Consider the following 15,552-nt stretch of genomic DNA (forward strand, 5'->3'; position numbering starts at 1 on the left):
TTTGTCCCGCCCCCCTGACATCAGTCTGAAGAAGGGTCTCGACCCGAAACGTCACCCATTCCTTCTCTCCTGAGATGCTGCCTGACCTGCTGAGTTACTCCAGCATTTTGTGAAAGATTAACTTCCTCAGCATACAGATGCTGCCTGGCCTGCTGAATTCTTCCAGTAGCCTCAGAATTAAAGGGCGTTCCTTTAGGAAGGTGATGAGGAGGAATTTCTTTAGTCAGAGGGTGGTGAATCTGTGGAATTCTTTGGCACAGAAGGCTGTGGAGGCCAAGTCAATGGATATTTTAAGGCATAGATAGATTCTTGATTAGTACGGTGTCAGAGGTTATGGAAAAACATAGAAAATAGGTGCAGGAGTAGTCTTTTCGCTCCACGAGCCAACACCGCCATTCAATATGATCATGGCTGATCATCCAAAATCAGTACCCCGTTCCTGCTTTTTCCCCCCATATCCCTTGATTCCGTTAGCCCAAATAGCTCAATCTAATTCTCTTGAAAACATCCAGTGAATTGGCCTCCACTGTCCTCTGGGGTAGAGAATTCCACAGGTTCACAACTCTTTGGGTGAGAAAGTTTTTCCTCATCTCAGTCCTAAATGGCCTACCCCTTATTCTTAAGAGAGAAGGCAGGAGAATGGGGTTAGGAGGGAGAGATAGATCAGCCATGATTGAATGGTGGAGTAGGCATGCTGGGCCGAATGACCTAATTCTGCTCCTATCACTTATGACCTTATTGTCTGTTTTCATCTCGGATTTCTGGCATCTGCAGTGTTTTTGTTGTAACCCACAGTATAGGCCAAAGCTTCTTAAACTATTTCAGTGTCATCCACCCTTGAGTCTTTATCACAAAATTTCATTCACCCTCGACTAAATCTTCTTATGTGTTTTTTCTTTGGTAATTTCTGTCTTATTCTCCCTTGTGTATAATGTTTTATATATTAAGTCATTCACCCTTCATTCACCCCACTCTAGTTTCATTCACCCCCAAAGTAATTTCATTCACCCTTGGGTGAACCATTCACCACTTTAAGAAACACTGGGAGAGGCCACTCTGTTTCCAGCACAGTTTTACAATAGTGTTTCTTAGCTTCCAGCCCAAGTAACAAACACAACACATCGGAGGCAACAAGAGACTGCAGAAACATAGTATCTTCACTTGAATGCAGTATTGTACTTTAATTTGATAATATAGTTGAAATCACAAATGTATGGTACTTGCAGCAAACAAAGAAATCACATCCAGATACAATGAACATCAAACAATAATACTGTTGCTTTGCACCAAGATTAAGCATTAGACAAGTACACAGTTCAGCTTTTTGTTTTAAAAAAAAAAACGTATCCAGAGGTTTTGATGAGAGCAACACAAAACTTGTCATTTTTAGTTTAAAAATTTGTATGAAATTATTTCATAAAAATCCCATTTTAGCCAAATACTTTCTTTTTTTTTCCTCTTGGATCATTAAAATGTTATACGGACACAAACTCAAGAATGTAACTGGTTCAAATTCTTATTTAGTTGAGGCAACTTTGGTCTGGGCCGTGTGTTATACTGTGCTTTAGAAGAAGGTTCAATATTCTGCTAATGGTTAAGCAATTGGTTCTGGTGCAGATGAAAATAGTGACATTACACTTATTGAAATGTATTACCCCCACAAGAGGCCATTTAAGCTATTGAGCCTGAGGCAGATGGAAGAAGAAGTACTAGTCTACTCCCACCTTCGAAACCCGCCACCTCGCAGATCACAACTTATAAGTTCATAAGTTATAGGAGTAGAATTAGGCCCATTCGGTCCATCGAGTCTACTCCACCATTCAATCATGGCTGATCTATCTTTCCCTCTCAACCGCATTCTCCTGCCTTCTCCCCATCACCCTTGACTCCCTTACTAATCAAGAATCTGTCCATCTCTGCTGTAAAAACACCCACTAATGTTCTGTGGTTTAGTCATTCAAGCATTATTCAGAGTACAGTGGCGATATCTGCCTCGACCATCTTTTTGGACGGTGTGTTCCAAACCCCTACCTTGGGTCAAGAATATTGTCTTCAATATTCTTCTGATCCTTCTATTAACCACCTTAAGTCTATGCCTCCTGATTTATAACTCCTCTTGGCCTTTCCAGTTCACTCATTGTACACCTTGTATTGCTGTCGAGAGTCTACTGAAATCTCTGAGTCCATTTACGTTACAAGTGGCAAATCGTCTGAATGAGCTGATGTGATTCTAACCAGCGATATGGTGTATCTGGGTCCAGTGTGAACATGGTCAGCAAGGTGAGTCACCAGAACCAAACAGATTTAAAGACTGAAGGTAGACACAAAATTCTGGAGTAACTCAACGGGTCAGGCAGCATCTCGGGCGAGAAGGAATGGGTGACTTTTCCAGTGGGAACAGAGATCATCGCCTCAGAATTAAAGGGCGCTGAGTTAGTCCAGCATTTTGTGTCTACCTCTGATTTAAACCAGCATCTGCAGTTTTTTCCTACAGATTTAAGGGTTGTACAGTTAACAACACATTGGCTGAAAATGAAAAGCCAATTAAAGTGACTGAATTTAACCAAAATCAGGTACAAAAAAACCAGAATACAAAATTAGCCTAATAAAGAAATTAAAAAAAAAATTATATCCTCTCACTTTTAGACTGAATGAATTATGCTCCATTCCTGGAAATAAAATCAGTTTAGGGTTAGGGGTGGGGATTAGTGATGGAGATGGCACAGTGATACTGAGATTATTAACTGCCTTATTGTTGCAGTCATAGAGTCATAGAGTGATACAGCCTGGAAACAGGCCCTTCGGCCCAACTTGCCCACACCAGCCAACATGTCCCGGCTACACTAGTCCCACCTGCCCGCGTTTGGTCCATATCCTTCCAAACCTGTCCTATCCCTGTAGATGTGATGTGAATCCTGACAGCAAGTTGAGCTTGTGTAAATACAGCAAGGTTACAATGTGTAACACAGTTTAAATGTGTGCTGTTTTTGAGGGGTGAAATTTGAAGCATTACATTTCAGTTTGAAACAGTTTGTTTCCAATGTAACTTTGCTCCTCGTCTAAAGCTGCTGTACCATTCTCGTGTAGATAATTTTGAGCACCATTGGGAACTCCACAGAAGAGAGACACAACGTGCCGGAGTAACTGAATGGGTCAGGGAGCATTTCTGGAGAAAGGAATAGGTGACGTTTCTGGTTGAGATTCTTCATCGATCCAAAACGTCATCTATTCCGTTTCTCCATAGATGCTGCCTGACCTGCTGAGTTACTCAAGCATTTTGTGCCTAGCTTCAGTGTAAACCAGCATCTGCAGTTCCTTCCTACACATTAGGAACTCCACTCTTGTTTTGACTGTAAATATGGTCCATTAGGATCTGGTAAAACACTGTGCATATCGTTAGGGTGAGTGGATCATTAAGATTGTACTGTGTAAACATGCAACTGATTTTAGCAGTTTGCCAACTGATTTACATTGTTAGATCAATGGTTTTGGTCACATATACTAGAGATTACGTTGAATACATTCACACACCTACTTTCAACATGAGCACGATACCTCCGAAACTAAACGTTAGAAAGACAGTAAGGAACAATAGTTGCTTTGTGCTTTAATATCTGTAGCTAGTGCCAAAAGATCTACGTAATATATTAACAGTTTTACACACATATAAATCCAGTACTTCTATTACCACTGTTTCATTAATGTGGGAAGACAGTGACACTACATTGCTAGCATTTACATAACTGACTGCACCAAGGATTGACCAGAGGGTATAACTGTGGCAAGCTGCAGAGAAGCCCGCTGTATCTTCCATTCATAAAAATTAAGCAATTTCCATTGTAAAGTTCTCAATAGTTTAGGATTGTCAGATGCAGTCATTTTAACCACTGCAGTGAATTAGAAGATAGTACAAATACAAGCTTGCATGCTGGAAAAAAATCACATTTACAAATCCTTACTCATAAATAAACAAAAATATATTTTCAATTCAAACATGTAAAGACTTCTTTTTTTAACAAAATGCATTCATTAAAAGTGAACATACAAAGGTAAATCTTATTCTAGTGTAAACATATTTGTTCTACTAACATCACATAAGATGCCTTTAAGTATCACCACAGCAAAGTAGGCCACAGAGTGCAAAAGGTACAATAATTTTCATGCGTTAAGTTATTTTTAAGTACAATGCAGTATTTTTAACAGTAGGCAAGGGGAACATTAACTTCTCACCCAAATGCAACTAGATTAATTCAACGTTACCTCTGTTTGCTTTGGGATAATCTACCACAGATGGCAAGGATAGACAGTGAATAATCAAAGCATAGCTTGTACATGTTAACAGACTTCACCATTTCAGTACAACATTTTAAAAAATGACGATCATCACAGAGGTATTTTGTAAAGCGGGATTTACTCATTGTAATCAATACTCAAATCACTATATTAATATTTGAACATCTGGACACCATTATTCACAGATATTTGAAATCATCATCACTTTCTACTGATATTTCTCAATGCCGATATTAATGCCATTTTTTTGTGAATCGACTCTAACTGAAGACTTGGCACTATGAAGGTCTCAGACTTTCAGCACACCAATACTGCAGTGTGAGAGGGCTACATTTGATTGGTGAAAGAGGTTGGTGGCTGCTGGTTGTAGCCACCTTGGCTTTGGCCTCCAATTTGACCGTAAGATGCTTGTTGGCCGAAGCCCGGTTGCTGTCCATAGCCCTGTTGGTTGTAACCGGCAGTTTGACCAAAGCTCTCCTGATCGCTTGAACCCTGGCTGTAAGGTTGGTTGAATCCGGTTGGGGCGGGCTGCTTCTCCATGGTGCTCTGGGAGTGTCGTGGGCCCGATGCGTGCCAACCTGTCTCCTTGAACACAAACCAAATATTACCAGCCCACAGGATGAAGTTAAGAAATCCAAACACCTGGGGAAGCAAGAGAACATCAGTTTAGTTTACTTTGATTATGTAGATTAGATCAGTTTAGAGGCACAGGCGGGGAAATCAGGCCCTTCGGCCCACCGGTCCGCACCAACCAGCGATCCCAGTACATTAACATATCCTACACACATTAGAGACAATTAACCTGCAAACCTCAGAGAAAACCCACGCGGTCACGGGGAGAACGTACAAACTCCATACAGACAGCACCTGTAGTCGGGATCGAACCCGGGTCTCTGGCACTGCAAGCGCTGTAAGGCAGCAACTCTACAACTGCGCCACCGTGACATCCTATATGTTCTATGATGTTTCATTTTCCATCAGGAATGGCATTTCTTGTGCCAAAACATGCCACCTCTTGTATATGGGCTCAGTGGACTACTTCGGTACACTTTGCTAATTGGGCTACGCTGTAATCAGGTAACAGTGGTGCAGCAGTAGAGTTGCTGCCTCACAGCACCAGAGACCCAGGTTCTGTCTGTCTGTATGGAGTCCTGACTGTATGGAGTTTGCACGTTCTCCTTGTGACCACGTGGGTTTTCTCCGGGTGCTCCGGTTTCCTCCCACATTCCAAAGACGTGCACGTTTGCAGGTTAATTGGCCTCTGTAAGTTTTCCCTGGAGCGTTGGATAGAACCAGTGATTGTTGCTTGGTGCGGACTCGGTGGGCCAAAGGGCCAGTTTCCACGCTGTGTCTCTTCAACAAAACTAAACAAAACCGACCCATCCTACCGACAAGAGAGCAGTCCTGAGCTGCTATCTTCCTTGGAAACCATCGGATTATTGTTAGAAAATAACTGCAGATGCTGGTACAAATCGAAGGTATTTATTCACAAAATGCTGGAGTCACTCAGCAGGTCAGGCAGCATCTCAGGAGAGAAGGAATGGGCGACGTTTCGGGACCCGAAACGTCACCCATTCCTTCTCTCCCGAGATGCTGCCTGACCTGCTGAGTGACTCCAGCATTTTGTGAATAAATACCTTCGATCGGATTATTGTTGATCAGACTTTACTGGACTTTATCTTGCACTAAACATTATTCCCTTTATCATGCATCTGTACACTGTAAATGACTCCATCATGTACAATCTTCATGCCGACGGGTTAGCATGCGACAAAAGCTTTTCACTGTACCTCAGTACACGTGACAATAAACTACACTGAACTAAACGAAGCTTAGCTATGGCAACACTCTGCTGGACAGTTTGTGTAATAATAATAATAATAATTTTACCGTGCATTTGCACTGTGTGACAATAAAACAGTATTGAACCATTTGGGCAGGAACAGTCCACACCAACCATCCATCACCCGTTCACACTAGTTCTACATCATCCCACTTTCGCATCCGCTCACGACACACTAGGGGCAATATAAAGAGGTCAATTGACCCCCAAAACCGCATGCCTTTGGGATGTGGGAGGAGATTAATTAATTAGGTTAATTCCCGGAATGGCAGGACTATCATATGTTGAAAGACTGGAGCGACTAGGCTTGTATACACTGGAATTTAGAAGGATGAGAGGAGATCTTATCGAAACGTATAAGATTATTAAGGGGTTGGACACGTTAGAGGCAGGAAACATGTTCCCAATGTTGGGGGAGTCCAGAACAAGGGGCCACAGTTTAAGAATAAGGGGTAGGCCATTTAGAACTGAGATGAGGAAAAACTTTTTCAGTCAGAGAGTTGTGAATCTGTGGAATTCTCTGCCTCAGAAGGCAGTGGAGACCAATTCTCTGAATGCATTCAAGAGAGAGCTAGATAGAGCTCTTAAGGATAGCGGAGTCAGGGGGTATGGGGAGAAGGCAGGAACGGGGTACTGATTGAGAATGATCAGCCATGATCACATTGAATGGCGGTGCTGGCTCGAAGGGCCGAATGGCCTCCTCCTGCACCTATTGTCTATTGTCTATTGAGACTGGAACACCCGGAGGAAACATACAGTCAGAGGGAGAACGTGCAAACTCCACACAGGCAGCAGCCGAGGTCAGGATCGAACCCGGGCCTCAGGCGCTGTGAGGCAGCAGCTCGACCAGCTGCGCCACCGTGCCATCCACTAGCCTGTAATTGCTATTATTAAGTCATCAACAAAATCAGACCTCATAAGACAACCAAAAAAACAAGGATCAGCAGGAAAACAGTTATGTCTTTAGAAATTACTCCTGGTATGTACATACCGTAGGTGTATGTGACCTTTAGAACCATTTATCATGTTACTTAGCAAGTTGAAATGACAAACATAATTTTATATGCCCTGCATAATTATCTTTAGGAATTGAACCAATATAATTACTTATTCTCATTCCCACCACATCCCAACATTGCATTCTCGTTGCCTTGTTATTCAGTCAAATGTGTAAGCTTAATTTTGGGTAAACGTATGGGAATTATTGAAATGAATGCTTTGGAGAGGAAGATTGACATTCTATTCTATTATTGGTGATCTTTATTCCGTAGCAAAAGAAGCATGATTTATACAAATCCCATTCTGTCTCTTGCTCAGTGTTAATTTCTCACCGGCCATGTTCTGTCCTGCCCTTCCTCTTCTCCAGCTTTCTGTCCCACCCTCCCTGACTGCAATCAGTCTGAAGAAGGGTCCCGACCCGAAACCGAAACATCACCTATCCATGTTCTCCACGGATGTTCCCTGACCCGCTGAGTTGCTCCAGCATTTTGTGTCTCACCAGAGACGAGAATCTAGCTTTGTCATGTTAGATAAACGTAGAAATGAACGCTGCAATTCTCAAGGATTAATTTTACCTGCGTTACATAACAGAAGGAATTAATAAACAAAAGTATCTGGTATTGAGAATACTGCTGCTTGTTTATTTAACCAGGGTTGTGCAGAGGCACAGCGGTAGAGTTGCTGCCTCGCAGCGCCAGAGACCCGGGTTCAATCCTGACTACGGGTGCAGTCTGTACGGAATTTGTACGTTCTCCCGGTGAACTGCGTGGGTTTCCTCCAGGTGCTCCGGTTTCCTGTGCGGGTTTGTATGTTAATTGACTTCTGTAAATTGTCCCCAGAGTGTGTAGGATGGAGCTAGTGTACGGGGTGATCGCTGGTCGGTGCGGACTCGATGGGCCAAAGGGCCTGTTTCCATGCTGTATCTCTATTTATTATTGTGCAAATTAGTGTTGTCTCTTCTGGCTTTTTCCTCTGTTTCCTCACCTTCATATTTTTTCTCATCAATTTTTCGCTGAGTTGTGTCCATTTCCCAGCTTGCTATTTAATATTACCCATCACCACAAACCAATAACGCTATTTATTCCAGGACAAATAAATCTCAAGCACATTGGGAAAGAATTGCTTTTGATTAATGGAGCATATTATAGAGCTTGCTAATCTTTTGCACATTAAAGGAATTTTGCTGGACTATTGAACTGCGAGTTGGACTGAATATTTTGTTGTCTGCAAAATAATACCAGTTTTGACAGCAATTAAAAAGTTATTTTACCTGTAATTTGCAGCTGTGTACCTTGGAAACGGAGTGGATTTGAAAGAATGCAGTTTGCAATAAAGGCCCTTTAAACACGTCCCCGTGAATTAGTCTTGCAAACGAACAATGATATCAAAGGTACCCAAACACAGCATGCATGTACTGCACAAATAACATTAATTCGATATTCTGATCGGTTCTGAATGTTTAGTTTAAATTAGGTCATTGTCACATGTACCGAGGTACAGTGAAAAGCATTTTGTTGCGTGCTAACCAGTCAGCGGAAAGACTGTACATGATTACAATCGAGCCGTCCACAGTATACAAGGTGTGTAGGAAGAAGGGTCTCGACCCGGAATGTCACCTATTCCTTCTATCCACACATGCTGCCTGTCCCGCTGAGTTACTCCGGCATTTTGTGTCTGTCTTCAGTGTCCACAGTGTACAGGTACATGGTAAAGGGAATAAAGTTTAGCGCAAGATAAAGTCCAGTAAAGTCCAATTAAAGATAGTCCGAGGGTCTCCGATAAGGTCGATGGTCGGTCAGGATAGCTCTCTGGTTGTGGTAGGATGATTCAGGGTTCAATCCTGACTACAGGTGCTGTCTGTACAGAGTTCTCCCCGTGACCGCATGGGTTTTCACTGAGATCTTCAGTTTCCTCCCACACTCCAAAATTGGCGTGGTATAATTGTAAATTGTCCCTAGTGTACATAGGATTGTGTTAGTGTATGGGTATTTATTCACAAAATGATGGAGTAACTCAGCAGGTCAGGCAGCATCTCAGGAGAGAAGGAATGGGCGACGTTTCGGGTCGAGACCCTTCTCCAACTGCCGGCGTGACATTAACCGCCTCAAATTTTCCACTCCCTTGACTAACTCTAACCTCTCCCCTCCTGAACGTGCAGCCCTCCACTCACTCTGCAACAATATCTGCCTCCGTGTTAGTGTATGGGGATCGCTGGTTGGTGCGGACTCGGTAGACCAAAGGCCTGTTTCTGCGCTATATCTAAACTAAACATTGGCTATGTCCCCCGGCTAATCAGCATCCTTTTAAGGTACGTTCAGTGTAGTTTATTGTCACGTGTACCGAGGTACAGTGAAAAACTTTTGTTGCGTGCTAGCCAGTCAGCAATACATGGTTACAATCGAACCATTTACAGTGTATAGATGCATGTTAAGGGCAAGGTAAAGCCAGTAAAGTTCGATCAAGGATAGTCCGAAGTCACCAAAGAGGCAGATAGTAGTTCAGCACTGCTCTCTGGTTGTGGTAGAAGAGATAAATATTAGTACCAGTGGTCTACTCACAACAGAGGTGTTTAATCCTGACATTGCTGGATCTCTGACAGGTAAGCATTTGTTGCCTTGCAGTTTGCAAGCCGACATTAGTAAAAGCACTTCATCAGGATCGGTGGCAGCCTTAACGTCCGAGAGACCCTTTGCCCAAGCCGACGATCCCACAAGCCACAGGAACGAGAAGACCACAGTCACAATGAAATCCTGAAAGAGATTTTAAAAACAATCACTGATAAAATTGCATAATTTTGTCGTGAAGGCACACAATAATTGCACATTTGTCATACAGTGTGGAAACATGCCCTTCAGCCCAACTTGCCCACACCGGCCAACGTGCCCCATCTAAGATAAACACAAAGAGCTGGAGTAACTCAGCGGGTCAGGCAACATCTCTGGAAAAAGGAATACGTGATGTTTCGGGTTGAGATCCTTCTTCAGACTGTGAGTCAGGGGAGGGGGAAACGAGATATGAAAAGGGAACAAATGAATGAAAGATATGTTAAAGAACACAAAACCAGCAAGGATGATTGAGGAAAGGTGGAGCCCACAATGATCCATGTTTGGCTGTGGAGAAGTTGAAAATGAGTAATCCTAAGCATGCCCCATCTATATTAGTCCCACCTGCCTGCACGTCAATGTTCCTATGCCAACAGCATTTATGGACAGGTTAATGGACAGGAACGGTTTAGAGGGATGTGGGCCAAACATGGGCTAGTGGGACTAGTGTAGATGGGGCAACCTGGGAAAGTTGGGCTGAAGGGCCTGTTTCCATGCTCTATGACATTAGGTCAAACCTTTAACTAATTCTGAATATATTGAATTCTTTAGAATTGATGTCATCTCATACAAATAAAACTAATCACAATTGATAACTTTGGAATATTATGTAAAACCGACATTAGATAGAATTCACTACAAATTCTACCAAATTAGACAATAGACAATAGGTGCAGGAGTAGGCCATTCGGCCCTTCGAGCCAGCACCGCCATTCAATGTGATCATGGCTGATCATTCTCAATCAGTACCCCGTTCCTGCCTTCTCCCCATACCCCCTGACTCCGCTATCCTTAAGAGCTCCATCTAGCTTAGATGATTAATAACGACAGTTCCCAGTTTAGAACAGATTCATCGTCGATAGTAAACTACAGACAAAGGGAGAGAGATTTTATTATACAAATTACTCAAGAGTCAAGAGTGTGTTATTGTCGTATGTCTCAGGTAGAACAATGAAATTCTTACTTGCAGCAGCACAACAGAATATGTAAACATAGTACACTGGAAAACAATATAATGAACAAGAAAATAAAGTTCAGTGTGTGTATATATACATGTATTGGGGGAGTCCAGAACCAGGGGTCGCAGTTTAAGAATAAGGGGTAGGCCATTTAGGACTGAGATGAGGAAAAACATTTTCACCCAGAGAGTTGTGAATCTGTGGAATTCTCTGCCACAGAAGGCAGTGGAGGCCAATTCACTGGATGTATTCAAGAGAGAGTTAGATATAGCTCTTAGGGCTAACGGAATCAAGGGATATGGGGAGAAAGCAGGAACGGGGTACTGATTTTGGATGATCAGCCATGATAATATTGAATGGCGGTGCTGGCTCGAAGGGCTGAATGGCCTACTCCTGCACATATTTTCTATGTTTATATATATATATATATATATATATATATATATGTGTGTGTGTGTATGTATATACACACACATATATGTGCACATAAAAAGTAAACAATAGTGCAAAAAGATAAAATCAATTCCCCAAGTCTATGTAATTCAGAGCTTATTGGAGGTTTTAGTTATTAACAGCCTGACAGCTGTTGGGAAGAAGCTGTTCCTGAACCTGGACGTTACAGTTTTCAGGCTCCTGCACCTTCCTCCCAGTTTGTATTGGAGACTTGAATACGCACTTAAAACATCCCAACAGAAAGAGGCACGTCTGGATTCTGTCAGTCAGTTTTGTCCAGGATAATGAGTATAATTGGCACTCTGGTGATTGTGTGCTAATCCTTTACAGCTGGGTTTAATCAATGCAAGCATGCAGATGTGTGGTAATTACAGTCCGTGACGTATTGCCATCAGTGGGACAAAACAACGCATGTGGTACACAGTCCTCCGACAATCACCTTCCTCATTAGGTTGTCAGTAACTGTTAAGTATCAGCCCCTTCTCAATGTCTTGTATATTATTGCTTATGAAACAGACTGGCACTGTAGAAATGTGCTACCGAGGAACAAGAGTGCCAGAGAGTTGTGAATCTGTGGAATTCTCTGCCTCAGAAGGCAGTGGAGGCCAATTCTCTGAATGCATTCAAGAGAGAGCTAGATAGAGCTCTTAAGGATAGCGGAGTCAGGGGGTATGGGGAGAAGGCAGGAACGGGGTACTGATTGAGAATGATCAGCCATGATCACATTGAATGGCGGTGCTGGCTCGAAGGGCCGAATGGCCTCCTCCTGCACCTATTGTCTATTGTCATAAGGGGAGAATGCACCAACCCATTCTTGGGTATTTATTCACAAAATGCTGGAGTAACTCAGCAGGACAGGCAGCATCTCAGGAGAGAAGGAATGGGTGATGTTTCGGGTCGAGACCCTTCTTCAGACTGGTTAGGGATAAGGGAAACGAGAGATGTAGACGATGATGTAGAGAGATAAAGAACAATGAATGAAACATATGCAAAAAAGTAACGATGATAAAGGAAACAGGCCATTGTTGGCAGTTTGTTGGGTGAAAACGAGAAGCTGGTGCGACTTGGGTGGGGGAGGGATAGAGAGAGAGAGGGAATGCTGGGGTTTCTTGAAGTTAGAGAAATCAATATTCATAAATCCTCAATCTTCTTGATTGACCTCTGCTTCTTATTCTGTTCTGTGGCCAGGTCTTCCATACAAGGTCTTTGTACAGCACTCCAGTGAACTAAAATGTACTGAGCTCGGCCGATTGGATCTCCCGGTTGCTACCCATTTTAACTCTCTCCCCATGCCCATACTGACCTTCCAATCTCAGCTCCCAGGAAGCATCAACATATTGCATCCTCACTCATTCACCAAGCCAAGCTAATGCCTCATCGTCACGACAAGCCTAGACTAGGCGACCGTTTTACCAAGCGCTTGTGCTTTGGTCCGTCAAGGTCTGCAGGAACTCCTGGTTGCTGAACATTTTAACTCCCCTTCCCATTCCCAAACCAACCTTTCAGTCCTAGACGTCCTCCATTGCCTGAGTGAGGCCACACATAAACTGGAAGAAAAGCACCTCATATTCCGCTGGGGCAGCTTACAGCCCACGTCCTTCCCGACCCCTTCACCGTTGCCGCCCACGCCCTCCCCGGCCATCCGCTGACCGAGCCGACCGCCACTTACCCGGACACCAGGTCCCCGCGGGCCTCCCCCAGCGACCGTGCTGACCTGCGCCGCTCCACCGCCCAGCAGCAGGTCACAGCCGTCGCTGTACCCGGCCCCCGGGACCAACAACAGGCTGCAGCTCCACCTGGCCCACACACACCGCGCTGGGCCCACAGCCCCCACCAGGCAGAGCCCCTCAGCACTGCTGGGTCCTACTGCCCACCCTCTACTACAGGTAACTGCAGCAGGGGTTCCACTGGGTCTCCCCCTTCCCCCTCCAGCCAGTTGACCCCCAGTACTCCCCACATCGGTCCTCATGCCCCCCTCTGCCCAGCTAACCCACCACCCCCCCACCATACATCCCCTCCACCTGCCCCCCTGCCTCCATCCGACCCCAACCCCCACCATTGCCGGGTGTTCACCATCCCCCCTGACCTCCCCCTTTCAGACACTGAACGGTCGGTCCTCAGCAGAGGCCTTACCTTTGTTACCCTCCGCCCCCACATCAACGAGTTCCGCGTCCGCCATGACGTGGAGCTCTTCTTCCGCCGCCTCCGCCTCCGAGCCTTTTACCACGGGAAGGAGTCCCGACCCCCCACTGATGACCCCTTCTCCCGTCTCCAATGGACCCCCTCCACTTTTACCCCCCAGTATGGCCTACTACCCTCACTAGAACTTTTTATTTCAAACTGCCGGCGTGACATCGGCCGCCTCAAATTTTCCACTCCCCTGACTAACTCCAACCTCTCCCCTCCTGAACATGCAGCCCTCCACTCACTCCGCAACAACCCGGACTTAATAATTAAACCCGCTGACAAGGGAGGGGCTGTGGTAGTCTGGCGTGCTGACCTCTACCGCACCGAGGCCAGACGACAACTATCAGACACCTCTTCCTACCTATCCCTGGAACATGACCCCACCGATAAACACCAGACCTTCATCAGCAGCACCATCACCGACCTCACCAACTCCGGCGAACTACCCCTCAGTGCCTCCAATCTCATAGTTCCCCAGCCCCGCACGGCCCGATTCTACCTCCTACCCAAAATCCACAAACACAATTGTCCCGGCAGACCCATTGTCTCTGCCTGCTCATGCCCCACCGAACTTATTTCCACCTACCTCGACTCCATCCTATCCCCCCTGGTCAAATCCCTCCCCACCTACGTCCAAGACACCTCACACGCTCTCCATCTCCTGGATAACTTCCGGTTCCCAGGCCCCCACTCCCTCATTTTCACCATGGATGTCCAGTCACTCTACACTTCCATCCCCCACAAGGATGGTCTCGAAGCCCTCCGTTTCTTCCACGACCGTAGAACCAGCCAATCCCCATCGACCAACACTCTCCTCCAACTAGCAGAGCTGGTTCTTACCCTCAACAACTTCTCCTTTGACTCCTCCCACTTCCTCCAAACCAGAGGCGTAGCTATGGGCACTCGCATGGGCCCTAGCTACGCCTGCCTCTTTGTCGGGTACGTCGAACAATCCCTGTTCCAGACGTACACTGGCCCCATCCCCGAACTCTACCTCCGCTACATCGACGACTGCATTGGTGCTACCTCTTGCACCCATGCAGAACTCACTGACTTTATACACTTCACCTCCAATTTCCATCCTGCCCTTAAATATACCTGGACTATCTCTGACATCTCCCTCCCGTTTCTGGACCTCACCATCTCCATCACAGGAGAAAAATTAGTGACGGACATTTATTACAAGCCCACCGACTCGCACAGCTATCTGGACTACACTTCTTCCCACCCGGTCCCCTGCAAAAAGTCTATCCCCTACTCCCAATTCCTCCGTCTACGCCGCATCTGTGCCCGGGATGAGGTGTTTCAGACTAGGGCTTCCGAGATGTCCTCGTTTTTCAGAAAACGGGGCTTCCCCTCCTCCATTATAGATGAGGCTCTCACTAGAGTCTCTTCTACATCCCGCAGCTCCGCTCTTGCTCCCCATCCCCCCACTCGCAACAAGGACAGGATCCCCCTCGTTCTCACCTTCCACCCCACCAGCCAGCGGATCCAACATATCATCCACCAACATTTCCGTCACCTACAACAGGACCCTACCACTGGCCATATCTTCCCATCCCCTCCCCTCTCTGCATTCCGCAGAGACCGTTCCCTCCGCAACTCCCTGGTCCACTCGTCCCTTCCTACCCAAACCACCCTAACCCCGGGCACTTTCCCTTGCAACCGCACGAGATGCAACACCTGTCCCTTTACCTCCCCCCTCAACTCCATCAAAGGACCCAAACATTCTTTCCAGGTGAGACAGAGGTTCACCTGCACCTCCTCCAACCTCATCTATTGCATCCGCTGCTCTAGATGTCAACTCATCTATATCGGCGAAACCAAGCGCAGGCTCGGCGATCGCTTCGCTGAACACCTGCGCTCGGTCCGCATTAACGCCACTGTTCTCCCGGTGGCCCAGCACTTCAACTCCCCCTCCCATTCCCAGTCTGACCTCTCTGTCATGGGCCTCCTCCAGTGCCATAGTGAGGCCCGCCGGAAATTGGAGGAGCAG

The 15,552-nt window shown here is 45.5% G+C and overlaps 1 protein-coding gene across 2 annotated transcripts in view; it reads right to left on the reverse strand.

Annotated features, from left to right (window-relative positions):
- Positions 1 to 1,334: 1,334 nt before the first annotated feature.
- Positions 1,335 to 15,552, reverse strand: part of synpra (synaptoporin a) — a 175,300-nt gene continuing 161,082 nt past the window's right edge. For both annotated transcript variants that reach the window (XM_078414560.1, XM_078414561.1), the window contains 2 exons: positions 9,694 to 9,885; positions 1,335 to 4,935 (listed from right to left, as the gene is read on the reverse strand). In XM_078414560.1, the coding sequence (XP_078270686.1) occupies positions 4,621 to 4,935; positions 9,694 to 9,885 (507 nt within the window). In that variant the 3' untranslated portion in view covers positions 1,335 to 4,620. The remainder of the gene's footprint in view (positions 4,936 to 9,693; positions 9,886 to 15,552) is intronic.

Source organism: Rhinoraja longicauda, chromosome 17, assembly GCF_053455715.1.
Source record: "Rhinoraja longicauda isolate Sanriku21f chromosome 17, sRhiLon1.1, whole genome shotgun sequence".
NCBI lineage: Eukaryota > Metazoa > Chordata > Chondrichthyes > Rajiformes > Arhynchobatidae > Rhinoraja > Rhinoraja longicauda.